General features: G+C 37.1%; 1 protein-coding gene across 1 annotated transcript in view; it reads left to right on the forward strand.

Annotated features, from left to right (window-relative positions):
• The window catches only part of LOC145691736 (uncharacterized), a 59,338-nt gene that overhangs the window by 7,811 nt on the left and 35,666 nt on the right, over positions 1–15,861 (forward strand). The window contains exon 2 of the mRNA XM_081767067.1: positions 7,698–8,005. Within this exon, the coding sequence (XP_081623193.1) occupies positions 7,699–8,005 (307 nt within the window). The 5' untranslated portion in view covers position 7,698. The remainder of the gene's footprint in view (positions 1–7,697; positions 8,006–15,861) is intronic.

Genomic DNA, 15,861 nt, shown 5'->3' on the forward strand with positions numbered 1-15,861 from the left:
ATTATCAGACATAATTGCCAGTTTTGGTCCAATTTTGGCGTTGGTATTGACGATGGAGCCTAAGATATTGAGGATTGCAAGTACGGGTGAAATCACGATAGAGTTGTTAAATCATTTCACGGTCACGGTCACGGTCACGGTAATGTTGAATTTTTGTGTAGAGTATCGGGCCGAAGCCCCTGACTCCATGAGTAAGATGGCAGAAAGAATATATACAGATGTGCAGGTGGCTTGTTGGGTAATACTATTGTTTTGTTATGTCTGTGAGACTACATCTGCAACTGTCGCAGAGTAGCTGATGTTGAAGTCATTACGATCTAAGGAAAGATATTAAAGGCGTGGCGTACGATGAACGCTCCGTAGGGCGCATTTGGTTCCTATGGTAGCTATAGCTGGATTTATGTGCCTTGGCAAAGTATGCCAGAACTTATAGTGGAGATGCCGTAGAACTTCCTTAACAGGAGGCAGCTCTAAATCTTCCAGAACTTGGCTGTTGCGTGTATATCTATCTTGACCAGTGATGATTCGACCGGCTCTTGTTTGCACACTTTCAAGTGTTTGAAGATGACTGTTAGCAGCATGTTGCCAGGCAGGGCATGCATAAGAAAGAGTTGATAGAACTATCATCTTCAATATGTGCACGCGGACCTCATGAGAAATTGAACTGCAACGAAAGATGGGGTACAATGCTGATATTTTGCGTAATGCTCGTTGCTTTATGTCTTTGATGTGTGAGGCGAACGTTAACCCATGATCTAATGTTACACCCAGATATTTAGCGTGTGTGGCGTGAGGAATGTGTGCGTTCTCATATGTTAAATTTCGAGGGACGCGGATGCGTCGTCGACTGTGGATGACAGCACAGCTTTTGTCTGCATTGATTTTAATTCTCCAACGCCTTGCCCATTCCTGAAAGCCGTTGAGTTGACGTTGCATGTAGATGTAACACTGTGCAAGTGAGCTGCTGGTTGTAAAAAAGGCAGTATCGTCAGCATACGTTGCGGAAAAGCAATGTGGTAAGGTCGGGAGGTCTGCCGTGTGCAGGCGGTGAAAGTACAGCGCCCTGTGGAACACCTGCTTTGATAGATCGGGACGTCGATTTGACACCGTCAACAGATACATGAAATTTTCTGTCAGTCAGGTATGAACGTAGTAAATGTATAAGACGATCTGGAAAACCTTGGGTGTATATTTTATATAATAGTCCTGCTAACCATACTTTATCAAAGGCTTTTGACACATCCACGTATACTCCAAGGGTGTATTGTTTCCTGTTGGAAGCTGTTGTTAAATGATCCACTACTCGTACGAGTTGCATTGTAGTGCTATGTTGTGCACGAAACCCAAACTGATGAGAAGGTAGAAGGTCTCTATTATCTACGTGATGTTTCAGCCTCCAGAGAAATATCCGTTCGAAGAGTTTGCTCAAGTGCGATAGAAGACTTATCGGCCTCTGGTTTTCCGGGAGCAGTGGATTCTTGCCAGGCTTGGGGATTGTGATGACACGAGCTTCCTTCCAGGTCTTGGGAAAGTAGCATAATTGAAAGATGGCGTTAAATAAGTAAGTTAAAAAGACCAGTAGTTTTCTAGTTGGATGTTTAAGAATCTCAGATCGAATCCCATCAGGCCCAGATGCTGTCTTTGCCGGTAGACATTTTATATGTCGTTCTATTTCCCGGGGTGTTACTAAGGTGATGCCATGTGTAGGGTTTTGTGTACTTATGCTATATAATGTGGTTCGGATGTGCTGTTTCAGATAGGGATCGAGGCGTGCTCTATTGGGCTGGAACTGTTCTTCCAGAGAGTCAGCGAAAATGTCCGCTTGCGACTGAGGATCTTGAGTCAGTCCTTGAGGTCCTTGTATGACTCTGGCTTTGGAAGCATTTGTGGCACGTTGGAATGAGTTGGAGTACTTCCAAATTTTACGGTCATTTAGTGTGACATTTCGAAAAGTGTCTTCCCAGTATTGTTGATTCTGTCTTGTAGTGAGCATCTTGAGCTTCTTACAAAGTTTGTTCCATAAAGTCTTATATGCGGGATGTAGTGTGTGCTGCCATCGACGTCTAGCCCAACGTTTCAGATGAAGATAAAGTTGTAAATGAAAACTGTCTCATTGACTGGTTTTCGTTGGAGAGATTATTGTAGTGGAGCTCGCTGCCTCTGCTGTACGAAGTTCTAGCGTGATGTGAGAGACCGCTTGATCGATGTCCGCAATGGTGGCAGGCCTATTTCGTAGATCGATCATGGTGTTTAGTTCTTGTTTAAATACGTCCCAGTCAGTGTCTATTTGCTTGAAGATGGGGGCAGAATGGGCGATGCTGCGGTGGGAGACGTGAAAAATGACTGGATCGTGATCAGAATCTAAATCTGAAATGACATATGGATGGACTGTAAAGGATACGTCTTTGCAAAGGGATACGTCAAGCACATCGGGTTGTCCGCCGAATTTTGGATGATGAGTTGGGTCAGGTGGAGCACTGATGATGAAGTTGGACGTGAGTAAATATTCGTGTAAGGTATCTCCAGCAGTGTTTGGAGTAATGGAGTTCCATTCTCCATGTTTAGCATTAAGATCTCCAGCTAAGATGACTTTGGGCCCTAAGTTAGCAATGACATCGAAGTCTGTGGGCTCTAGTTGTGTAGCCGGGGACCTGTACCCGGTGACCAATATTAATGGAACGCCTGGAGTTATTAGCTCAACACCAAGTGCCTCCAAAGTTAGTAAGGGTGGTATTGTAATTGACCTGACGGGGAATGCCTTTTTGATTATGAGTAGTAATCCTCCCTTCTGTCTACCCACTCTATCCTGTCGATACACAATGTAATTGGGTAGTCGCCAAGTAGTGATACGAGCAGTGAAGTGTGTTTCTTGAATAAACATGACGTCAACTCTATGGTGTTTGAGAAATCTAATAAGCATTTGTTTCTGCCCCTCGAGACCATCTGCATTCCATGTAGCAAGGACAAGTGTGTGATGCAATACGCTGGATTTAGAAACAGCCATCATCAACCATTTCCGCTATTGTTTCTATTACTGCTGCAGCCTTGGAAGCTGAGTCTGCTGCTTGGCGGAAACGGGTAATACCACGTTTAATATGTGTTATTATTTTGCGTAATTCTAAACCCTTGAGAAATGAAAGAACGGACTTTAAGTCTAGGTCTTCTTTCGGGCCCTCCTATTGTTCGACAGAAGCTGATTGGGTGTGGAGAGTAGTGGAAGCTTCAGCGTCTTCATTGTCCGTAGCTATAGGTTGAATATTAACAGCAGTGGGCATGGAAGTCGTTTCTTCTGATGGTTTGTTGGAAGTTTTCTTAGTCTTTTCTGGAAGTTTCCTCGGCTGCTGGGCCGGCAATTTAAGAGCCTCAGAATAGGATTTAAAGACTGGACAGCCACGGTAATTTGCGGGGTGATCTCCCTGACAGTTGGCGCAAGTGGCGGGTGTGGAGGAGTCTGCTTTACTGCAGGATTGGGTGAAATGAAATTGCCCACATTTGAGACAGCGCGGGTGGGCTTGGCAGGTGTCCTGTGAATGCCCCAAGCGTTGGCATCTGTAACATTGGAGCACTGAGGGAGGCTTGTATGGTTCGATGTGGACCTTGTAATGAAGAAGATTGGTAATAGCATATATCTCCTTAACAGCTGCAGTTCGTTCCAATGCAACCAAAAACAGTGGCATCATAATTTTCTTGTCTTCTGTCTTGCTTTTGCGAGACATTTGGTGGACGTTTATTGGTTTGTAACCGAGACGCAATAGTTCTTCCTTCAGATCGTCTAAGTCGGTGTCTATAGGCAGTTTTCGGATAACGACCTTAATAGGCCTTTCATTTTTTGCCACGCCTGTAGCATACTCAGTTTTTGTTTGTTCGCAATAAGCTTTGATAGAATTATAATCATCTCTGTTTGCTGCTTGAATACGAATGCGCTCCTTATTGGGCTGAGCTAGAGGGGGCTCCTTTAATGCTCGTGACAAGGTCTTTATAAAAGTATATGTATTTGTAATGCCATATATGAAAATCGGAGGAGGCTTATGAGTGGGCGGTTGCTTTGGCGGAGCAGTATTATTGCTGGCATTAGCATTATCTGCTTGGTTGGAAGACAAAACATCAAACCTGTTGCTGACTGGGAGAGGCGGATAGTCTGCCTTGTTGAGGTTTTCCAATGAAGACCTGCGTCCCTTTAGTGTTCCAACTACTGTAAAGTCCATAGCTTCAGGCTTATTTGAAGTAGACGGTTGTGATGCACTTGATTGCTTAAGTGTATTTGGTTTCGATTTGAGCTCCCCTGGAATGCCTATTTGCTTCTTCTTGCCCAAGGGCAGAAGAAAGTCTTCTGGTTTGTATGTGGCCCGGATTATTTTGCCCCTGGTAGCAGGAATCTTGGTCGGTTGCGATTTTTTCTCAGATTTGGTGGATGTCTTCTGAGAAGCCATCTTTATTGTGAGAGTGGGGGATGGCGCCAGCTTGCAAGAAGGATAGTGGCGTTCCCAATTTGTTTTATGATCTTAGAGCAGTGCTCTAAGTTTTAATTTGCCAAGCTGCTTTTCCTCCGAGGAGGAAGCACTACTAATCGTTCGCAGGTATAAATGCCAAAGTCGTCAACTATTTTCTTCCTTCAGTTATCTCTACCTCCGAAGAGGAGAGTACCAAAATAAATCGTTAAGCCAAGAAGAATAGCAAGGTCGTCAACAGAAAAGATCAATTTGGTACGTTAACCTCCGTGGAGGTATTAAATATAATTCGACGGTTGTTTTCTCAGCCTCAAAGAGGCAAGTAATTCAACCGTATATACGAAGATCGCGACTAAAAATAAACCAGTGGGGATGGACACACCAAGTGACTTGCTTATTTTTCTCCGCCAGCTACGGATACCCTATTTTTTACCTGGTTAGAGATTCCAGGTGGCCAGTTCATCATTTCGAAAGAGGTAACCTTTTATATTTTAAATACGAAACAGAATACCATCGGAAAATGGTGTAAATATCCTTGCAGGGCCTACTTACAAACATACTAAATATTTAAACATCTAGTTTCGTGTGTAAATAAAAGGAATGTATTTATTTCCAAAATATTAGAGTATTATAATACCAAAAAATAATTTTCAATCTAAACAAATTGTGAAAGGAATGTGAGAGCCATCTAGTAGTTACAGGTAAAACTATAATTTATTATATTTACTACAACAATTTGAGGGAAATGAGGGAGGAAGACAGAGAATGTACACGGCATAATGAATAATACGAGTTCGGCCCTAGAAAGCCCGGACTGTGCAAAAGCGGGGTATATGGAGAAAACATATTTATGTTCAAAAAATGAAAATTACAAACCGGAAAGCATATTACCATAATAGTTTTGAATATTCAACTGATGAAGTAAAAAAGACTTAGCTTCAGACATATATATTTATGAAACTTCGAGCAGAAAATAAAATTTTCCGGGCCTCCTGGGCCCGGATTCCGCCAATAAGCGATAGGAGAATTGTAACCAGACAACAAGGAAGTGTTGAATTAGAAGCTACAGTGATAAAACGCGAAACAGACACTCTTATGAAGTATGCAAAGTTCAAATACTGTCCATCATCTTACGAGAACAAAATAAAATTGGTGTACTTTATTTGCAAGAAACATATTTGTAAATCTCATGCTATTTGCTATTGTCCGCGTTGTAAGTAAAGGGGTGTGGTCGCATCTAACGATTACCAAATTGTTTTATCGCTAGTAACACTTACCAAATTTACCAACAAGTATTATGCGTGTCAAATGATTTATGTTCTCTTTACTAGTTATCAAACTTGTGAAGCTTAAAAAGGTAGAGCAATCCAGTGGCATGTGGATTTTCTGAATATGAACAGCTGCATAGTAATAAAATCCTTGTTATTATAAGTTATTTGGTTTTAGTTGAAAAAAAAATCATATTCCAAGATGATACAGGAAATACTTCCGTACTATGATGATAACGTACTCAGGATAGGACTGACAGTTTAAAGCGGAATTAAAACCACTTGTGTCCCAACCGGAAATCCAACCAGGGACCCCTTGATTATAATCCAACGACTGTAACCACTCATACCCGGCGAAAAATATTTTCCTAACACCATATTATTAAATAAACTAGTGATTGTTTGAAATGCTTGCCCCTTTCCAATACAATTTAATTATGGGTCATACTGACTAGAACCGAATATGTGTATAGCAGATGGGAACAGAACAGTAGAGTTAAATCGTGTCGTAATACTGGGAAACGGACTTCAGTAGATCTGTAGCGCACTCCTTGTATGTCACATTCTACCAAATACTACAACAAGGAACTGTGTTGGATACATCGATGAATGGGAACAGTTCATGCGCACCATGTAGTGCTGCTAAGGAATTATCTACACTACCTCCTTTTTCTACATCATCAGTTTAGGAGAATAATGTTCAGCAGTGGTTTCTTATGACTACGTATTTCAAGCAACATTATGTATTTAAATGTAACTGTCCGTTATTCTTACATAACATGGCCATTCATTTTTCTTAAAGTTGTTAGCTGCAATTGCTGAGTGGTACAAAGATCAATAGTATGAATGAACATTAACTTTGTAGAGCTCTGATCTGTTGAAAAAATATTATTTTTCAGCCGGTACTTCTAGTGATTTCGCACAATGGCAAAGTTCGAAAATGACAAATGAGATATAGAGGTGTGAAATTGGGAAGATAAATTATTAATTAAAATAAGAAAATTATTCTACTTTTAAATATGGAAAGTAAATCGATTCCGTAATATCCAAATGTTTTTTTTTTCTTTATCCAAAGAATGGCAAATATAAGCACGCTTAGCTTGGAGGTGTAAAATAAATATATAAGTTCTGAATTAAAAGTAAGAGAATACCTTTGAAAATCCCCTTTCTAAGGAAGAAAAAATCTTTATTGCGAAAATGTTTAATATCAGGATTTGCTTAAGCTTGGAAGTATGCTCTCCGGTATACTATCTACTCATTAAATATACATGATTCAGCATTTAAAAAAAAACATCTGCAGGGGAAAGGTGGATAATTTCCACAATATTTAACTTTCTTCTTTTAGATTTATTTCATATTCTTGTGCGGAGAAAGAAAGCGTCTAACGCAATGATTCTCCTTGCCCGCAAGAGTCATTTCTATTTTGATTGAGGAAGAAGGGGTCAAGACTTTCCAATATACAATGTTGCAACTTGGTGATGAGTACAATATTATATTAATGGTTAACATGTATTTCTTATTTCAAAAAGACTGAACACATTATTTATGGTTGTTTTCAGCTAAACATTTTCGAAGTTCAATTTCGGGTTTCTTTGGAAACAGTAAACTAAAGCAGCCAGGTTTCTTCGCCCAAGCGAGCATTCGCAATGAAGAAAACTTATGCAGATGTCTGTTTAAGTAAAGTAAGGAGCGACAATACGTGAAACCAACATGTAAGAAACAAGAATATTAGAGAGAATGCGGAGGCTACGTAGACCATGAATAGAAAATTGAAATCAAAATGAAACCATTTATAATTAAAGAATTATAAGTTTATCATTAAGGTCTGTTTTCTAATGAATACTTTTTGTTAAACACCTGAAGAGGGAATTAATAGATCTGTTTGGCCTGTGCATTGTCTAAAGAAGACAGAAACATGGAATAAAAATATTTTTATTATCTTTAATAAAGCAATATTAATATTATTTTCTTTTACTTTCAGAATGGTTCCCATAAACAATGCCGTTACCACATTGTTAGTAGTTATATTTTTGCTACCTGGAAGCTCGTCAAAGTCGGTTTCCACAAAGCGAAAAGGTGCCCGTTTTCTAAGATATGGTGGCGGCGATCCTGGTATGTATTATAGCTACGGAGAAGATTATGGAAATGGAAGTCCAGATATGCCACCGAACTCCGGTCTACCCAATACTTATACTATGCCGCCGACTCCCGCACCTAGCGAGGGATGTGATGTAACAGATGGTGCTGCTGGAGAAACGAGTCCTGGTGGCGGAAGTTCCGACGAAGGAGGTATGGATTCTTATTAAAAAGTAACAAATAATGGAGAAATATAAGTCTAATTACTATTAGCTTGAAATTCACCTACCCATACGATTACGTTGTTTGTAATGTAGATAAAACAATAATTCTACTTACAATTTTCACGATCATATTATTACTTGAAACCGTTGGAAAATAAAGATGGTATTTTACATTTTTCGAAACATTGAATTATGACTGTTCATGCATGTGTCATATGTTAATCACGCTGCGTAACATATCATTTAGTGAATCCTCATCCCAGTGAAGAGATTTGGAAACGGTGAAGTTTGTATGTTAACAGACATAGCTGTGGAAGTCAATTTTCCAGAAATATACAGTTTCTTACATACTACTTTTATCCTCTATCCGCTTCAGTTATTTTTAGTATATTATTATTGCCAATTATTCAAACTTTGTGCTACCCTCCATTGTGCTTGTTGAGCATGCACGAATATTGTCTGATCTTTGCTGAAACCTCAGACACAGCATTAAACATTTTACGTTTTAGCAATACTGCTACTACTACTACTACTACTAATACTACTATTACTATTACTACTATACTACAAATAATACTACTACTAATAATAATAATTATTAAAATTACTGATAATATTATTATTATTGTTATTATTATTGGTACAGCACTGAGCGACAGGAGAAAAGTTATTGAAAGAGATTTTATTAAGAAACTACTAGGCAACAGCGAGAATAGTGAATATTGCTTGCATAATATAGGTATAATGGTACCAATGTATAATACAAGAAATATATCAACATTAGTTCCTTTGAATCCGAAATCTGTAATTTTAAGAAGAATGACAAATTCTTTTAATTTATTTTAATTTATTTTTATCAGTATAAAAGCATGAATTTTAGACTTGACAAATATTATTTTTACTATTTATGAGGAATATTTAGATAGTAAAAAAAGTGTTAATTTGACAAGGAATTATTAATCCGATGTTATTTTACTTTATTTTATAATTATGTTTTTTGTCTTATTGTGTAGCTTACATTGTATGTAATATGTGTTTATCTTCTCTGATAAAGTGCTGTATTTTTGCCGTTAGGCTGTTAATGGCACAGAAATAAACATTATTATTATTATTATTATTATTATTATTATTATTATTATTGTTATTATTATTATTATTCGTGAAAACACTCATATGCGTGGAAGAACACCTGTGGTGTTAACAGTAGAAGAATATCTAGTTCAATTACCAAAAGTGTGATGGAAAAATGCATAATGTCTTTTGGTACCTTTAACTGCATGGGAAAGTCAACATTATGTTTTCTTTAACATTCTGGAAAACATTTACAGAATATGTATATGAATAAATATATGAATATGTATATGAATCATCAAATTAAATATGTCTAACTTGAATAGGAGTAAACTCGATTCATTTGTGCATTAAACGAGCAAATTAATAGTAGGCATGGTAATGAACGAAACTTATAATGGAATTGGAAAAATGAGTACTACATACATATACTATAAGCAAACTTACTACTCAATAGAAAAGGAAACGAATGGGAAATAGGTAAACTTTGTACGCAATAACAAGAACAAATATAATTTAATATTATAATTGAAAGATAATCAGCCTGAACTATGATGCGTGTCTCTAAAAATAATTGATTTTGTTATTCGCGAACAGTGAGCGCGTAAAGGCTAATAGATGCATAAGTATGTAACCCTAAGTATCGAACGAATGATTGACAATAGTCTAAGTCGGTCAATCACAATAGAGCCACTCATCTGTGATCTATCGGGTTTGTACTTCGGTTTGAAATGGAACAGCGTGTCATGTGAATTTTCCGACAGACACTTTGATTTGCTATGCGTAGTGTACGGATACAACTGTTATCATGCACACACTTTTACAGTGGTTCAAACATTTTGAAGAAGGACGAAAAATGATCACAGATAACTCACGTCTTAAAGCATCTAGCACGTATTCAAATATTCAAAAGATTAGTTATGTGCGTAGAAACGATTGTCTTTTGTGCATTTAACCTTTTGCAGAAATCATATGAAATGGCAAGGCGAGGGTTCGTCAAATTTCACGTGATGAACGGGAATTTTACCATGATGAACGTTCTTTCAAAATTGATGCCCAGGAAGATGCCATTACAACAAAAGGACACATATAAATGTTTGAATGTATATTTTGACAAGCACTGAATTATATCCTACATTCTCAGAGAGGTGACAAACAGTTTTTCTCACTATCCAGGTATCAAACGCCAAAAATTACACTTTGAAACAGCAAATCAAAATTAAAAGTAAGTTTTATTGTTGGTTTAATAATTTTGTGGGATTTTGTACGTTAATTAGGTACTCGAGGATGAATTTTTAACCCGACATTATTACCTTTAAGTGTAAATAAAATTTCGTGAGAGAGTAATGATACGGCGACCTGGTATGTTGACAAACAGGTCATGGAGAATAAACAGAAATAATCTCCTGTTTACACGGGACTTTCAGTCAAAATATTTTGGAAAAGCATGGGACATGTGCTTGATTATCCATCATTTTCACCGCATCTTGCTGCTTCAGACATTTATATTTCCGAACGTGAAGTACAGAGAGAAACCAGATTTAAGCCTGTGGATCTGAGAAAAAGAAAGCGATGAATATCATCAATAGGGTTTCCACAAACGAGGGTAATGCTGCTTTCAGTAACGTCAAATGAACATAAAACGGTTAAGAGATCACACGTGAGAGTAGTTTGAAGAATATAATGCTCATACTATACAAAATTACCAATAAAATAGTTGTTATGTTTTCCTTCTTCTAATTATTCGTGAATTAGGAAAGGATATAGCCTAATGCTACTGCTATTATTTTAGCACGCAAGCGATTGTCTACTACTAGAAAACATGAGATATGCATTCAATGTAAACCAAACTAAACTGAAAATATAATACTAATAACACTTTTATTGTAAATGTATGGTTTCAAACTACAAGTGCTTAAGAAAAACTCATTGAATTATCTTCTGCATGTCACAGAAAGGTTTTCCGCATATCAGAGAATCAAATTAATAACAAAATGTAAATATCATAAGTTAAGTATGAGAAACACATAATAAAAATATTATCTAGCCAAAGAAGATACAGTGGAAACTGTAAAGCCAAAAGAAGTTTATAAATACCTACATCTGAATATTATAGTAAATGATAAAAGAATAAGTAACCAAGAATAACGATGAAATACTGGAAGATATGTGCAGAACAAAGCTAAACACGAACATGTGTTTACTTAATTTGAATTACTAGCCCTATCAGAGTCCTTCGCATTAATGAAATAGAAAGAGAGCAAACAAGCAGAACTTTCCAACTAGGCAAATTCAAACTAAGAAAACAATCAAAAGAGAACAAGAAAATTTACAACCACTAAGAGCAATAAGGTACCGAACCACAAATATACATCATTCTGCAGAGGATAGTGGAGAAAGTGGCAGTAAAATATACGTTACAAACAAGAGGAAATATAAAGAAGCAATTAAGAAACAACAACATGGTCGATTCACAGAACGAGGTTATGCGAAACATGTAGGTAGAGACACCACAGTCTAGTTTATGCAAATAGAAGACGTACATCCAGAGACAGAAGATTTCATGAAAAGAATGGAAAACAGCAATACGTATCAATCACTGCACAAAAACGTAAATAAGACATCACAACAAAATAAAAAATGTAGAAGATGTCATTATTTTCGGAAACCATACAATATATCAGAAGTTAATGAGAGATGATAATACAAATTTAATACAATGAATGACGTGGCCTAGGGCAAAAGTAATACACCAAGAAATGGGAACGAAACAGAAAATCATACAAGCGTAAGTACTGTATTACAAATATCAACTGTAAACCATACTGAAAACATACAACTTTACTGCTACAGAACAATACTAATGGACAAAGAAGTACATCAGAGCATTGCGAATATCATCAAAATAATGAAAGAATCAGTAGAGAAATATCCAACAGACATCACAATACCAGAAACATTAAAGCAACAGAAAACAAATAGGAAAACATATAAAAACTACCTACACTAATATTAGCTACCAAAAGCGGCCAACGATATGTTTGAAAAAGCACTTGAAACCATAGGAATGCAAGAAATAGAATAAAGAGGACATAGATAGAAGATTAGGGACATAATATTAGATACATAATATTAGAGAAGATTAGAGATATAATATTAGAGACATTCAGAATTTTATGGGACTTCCTGCAAAACCTACAAAGAAGAAACCGGAACTAGGAGCAATAACATCAGATTGTCTAAAACATATTTATCCATTGGTAATAAAACTTTCACACCATATCATTTGTGATTTCAAAATCACACTACAAAACTACATACACATCATATTGTTCTCTGTTTCTCTGCTACAACAACCGGCAACAATATCATTATAGAAGTTATCTGATATATAGCAAAACAGTTATGACATTTGGTTTTCACATGTCGCTACTGAATACATTCAGGAAGTTCAGTAAGGATCTAAACAAAAGCTAATCTGACATTACTAGGTTCGAGATATAAATTGGATGTATCAAAACCAACCACAAACAAATTCTTAATTTTTGACTGGTTGTGAAATTCGTCTGTCTGCGATCTGACGTTTACGTGATTTACGCCAAACTTTATGTTCTCCAATTATTGCCATATGTTTTGAGTTGTTAGGTGCACTCCCCTTAATTATGAACTATTTAAGTTCAGTTTATCTGGCAAAGCGCATGCACTTACACCACTACCAAAGGCGCAAAATAATATAGCTGAACATGATTTTAAGTTTTACAATTGATTGTGGATAATGGCATAGTTTGGATCACGGTTTTCTCTCACATTATTGAAACAGGCAACAATACCATCACTTATATTGGAAGGCGGGGAGGAACGGGTTACTTAACATAAGTGGCTATGTAAGGGTAATAAAAATGACAAGCGAATACTGAAAATGGAGTTAACATATATTTTTAAGTTTTAGGTACAAAAGCACCTGAAGTTGGTTAATGTGTCTCCAAACCTAAGGATGTGCACGTGATTATCGAAAATAATGCTTTTTTTGCATGCACGTGAACACACGGAGCACAATGGGGCACACCGAATTACGGCTGGCTGTACTCACAAACGTAAAAGTCTTCGACGTCGTTACTGTCTACACACGCGCACGAATTGCTGCTGTCAGCTGTTCTGCATGCTTAAGTGCGTGATCTGTCCTCTTCGCTAGCTGCTGCTTGTCCTGCTAGTTCCTCTTCTTTCTTTGCATGATATGCTTCCTCTTCCTTGGTTCTTGTTGCTTTATGCGGCGTTGATGCCAATATTGCTGTTTTTCCTCATCTTCTGGTCAGTCTCCTGCCACCAGTCTTAAACCTTCTATAAGGTAAAATATCCTTCCGCAACGTGTGTAAAAACGTTGTCACGTCTGGAATGTCTGTTCTTGTAGTTGGCGTGCAAGTTCCAGGAATCGGTTCGTCAAGAAGTCTACTTCCTGTGAGATGTGGTCCTGTGGATGACTTAGTAGGTCCTGCTGCAAGAGGACAACTTTTTGGAACAGTTTGTAGACTTTGTTCGCTCGTCAGAGTTTCTTTTGTAGGTTGCAATGTGAAATCAGTAGGCTATTAAGCCTCTACCCTTTTCCGCCACGATGCGCATGTTGGTGTTTCATATGGTGTTAGAGTTAACTGCGCCGGAAAGATTACATACTACGTATAGGTACTAAAACATACAACTATGATACTGTATACTAAAACATACAACATTCTGTATATTCTTATTTGACTTAGATTGAGCTTCGTTTCTGTTCATGTTGCAAGATTCGTCAAAAACCAGAGCGACAACAGAGAAACGATTCCCACGTGCCAAACGCCTTTTCTAACACTGATGCTGCTTGTTCCACGCACCGGTAGGGAGACGACATTTTGTTTCCTGCAGCTTCTGAAGGGCTGCTGTACCATAGCGGGGAAATAGGAGGGGTACCCCATTACACCCTGCTAACCTGCTACCTCGCATTCCCCTAATCACCTAGCCATCTCTTGTCATCACTTATAATCACCTAGTTCTGAAATATACGGAGATCGTAGAGATTTGAAGATATAAAAGGGAACAAGTAAATGTTGTTGATTCACATCAAGCGACATGAAATGTCGCATATAAGCCTTGCAGTCAGCTGCACCAATTCTTTAATAATGTTTGGTGACAGATTTTTAGAGTATTTTTGATATCATGACTGCTTACATATCGATCTTGCTCAAGAGTATAAGAATATAACACATTTTGCTGTGATAGATTGCTCAACGCGAATGAAAGCTTAATTATCAAAATTTACACGAGAAAAGTAATTGAATATCTCTTTGTTGTTGCATTTTGCAACGTACCTTTTCTTCAAAAAATACACATTTCTTCAGAGGCCTACCCATCATTTGATTCTGTGTGGAAATAAATGCGGAACTTGTTGCTCAGGTTTGTAGTTTATTCATCTTTACGGTCTATATATTACGCCTGACTTTTGTTTCACGTCTATTAGCTTTGACTAACAGCTCTCAAGGGACGTTTGGTTTAACACACTGCGACTGCATTTGTTTTTAAATGTAGGACGCTGGACGAAAAAGACGCACTTTATAGATTGATATACTTAACTAGTTTGTTTGTTACTCTATTGTTGACCAGATGATAGTGCAGAAAATATGGAAATGGAATAATAATGATAACTTTCTCTGAATTGTTTAACTTCAGCGGCCTCGATCCTTTATAAAAGGCTTTCTTATCTCTTGCTTCCTCAAGTTACGGATTAGTCATACTTTGACTAACATTTCTACTTACCTATGTATAATATGTGTGGTTAATCGATTATGTGGATCTCATTCTATATATCTTTTATATAGAATAGATTTACGTTATCAAGTATTAATGTTTTTGATATGAAACTATGAAAGGACACACAGACACCTTGCATGTATATTAACTATATATAAATCTACATGAGCTGACATAAGGGCACTTTCAGTAGGGTTACAATGATTAAATTTGACATAATTTTTTGCTATTCAGAACTAACCGACAGGAAAATTGCCAAAATTGAATGGTTTTTACTTTTAGGGGCTCTAAAGAGGGGATAAAGTATTTCCCCATGTTGATTAAATGGGCCATTCTTTGGACATATAATCTCATGTTTTAGGCAGTTAAAATTGGCATGAAAGCTTGAAATTCGGTATGCTTGTACGTTCGCGTTAGCACTAGCTAAGTAACACAGTAAAAATAACATAATCCAACTTGAGAGTGGTTTTATAGGGAACTGGAAAATTTTTCCTATGTTATTTATATTGGAATCCCTTTTACACCCCCAAATTATTGAGCACTTCCTGCAGGTTTACAATGATTAAATTCGACATGATTGTATCTTTTCGGGGCAAACCCACAGAAAAATTGCCAAAAGTGAATATTTTTTTATTTTTAGGGGGTCTAAAGAGGGATGAAGAATTTCCCTATGTTATTTAAATGAGACGTTTTTTTGGACATACTCATGTTTTAGGTAATTAAAATTGGATTAACATGAAATTCAGTATGCTTGTACGTTCTTATTAGCCTTACCTAAGTGAATCATCAGAAATAAACAAATTAAAATCGTAGAGTGGTTTTATGGGGAACTGAGAAACCTTTCCCATGTTATTTATATGCACTGAGAAAAATGTAGGTGGAGTACTTAAAAAGATAGGTTACATGCGTAATTCCTGTACTTTTTGGACTTAACGTACAAGAGACGTATAACTGAAAACAGCATGTTTTATATACTTTCTGTCCATCTATACGTAC

This window comes from Thermobia domestica, chromosome 8 (assembly GCF_964235325.1).
Source record: "Thermobia domestica chromosome 8, izTheDome1.hap1.1, whole genome shotgun sequence".
NCBI classification, from domain to species: domain Eukaryota; kingdom Metazoa; phylum Arthropoda; class Insecta; order Zygentoma; family Lepismatidae; genus Thermobia; species Thermobia domestica.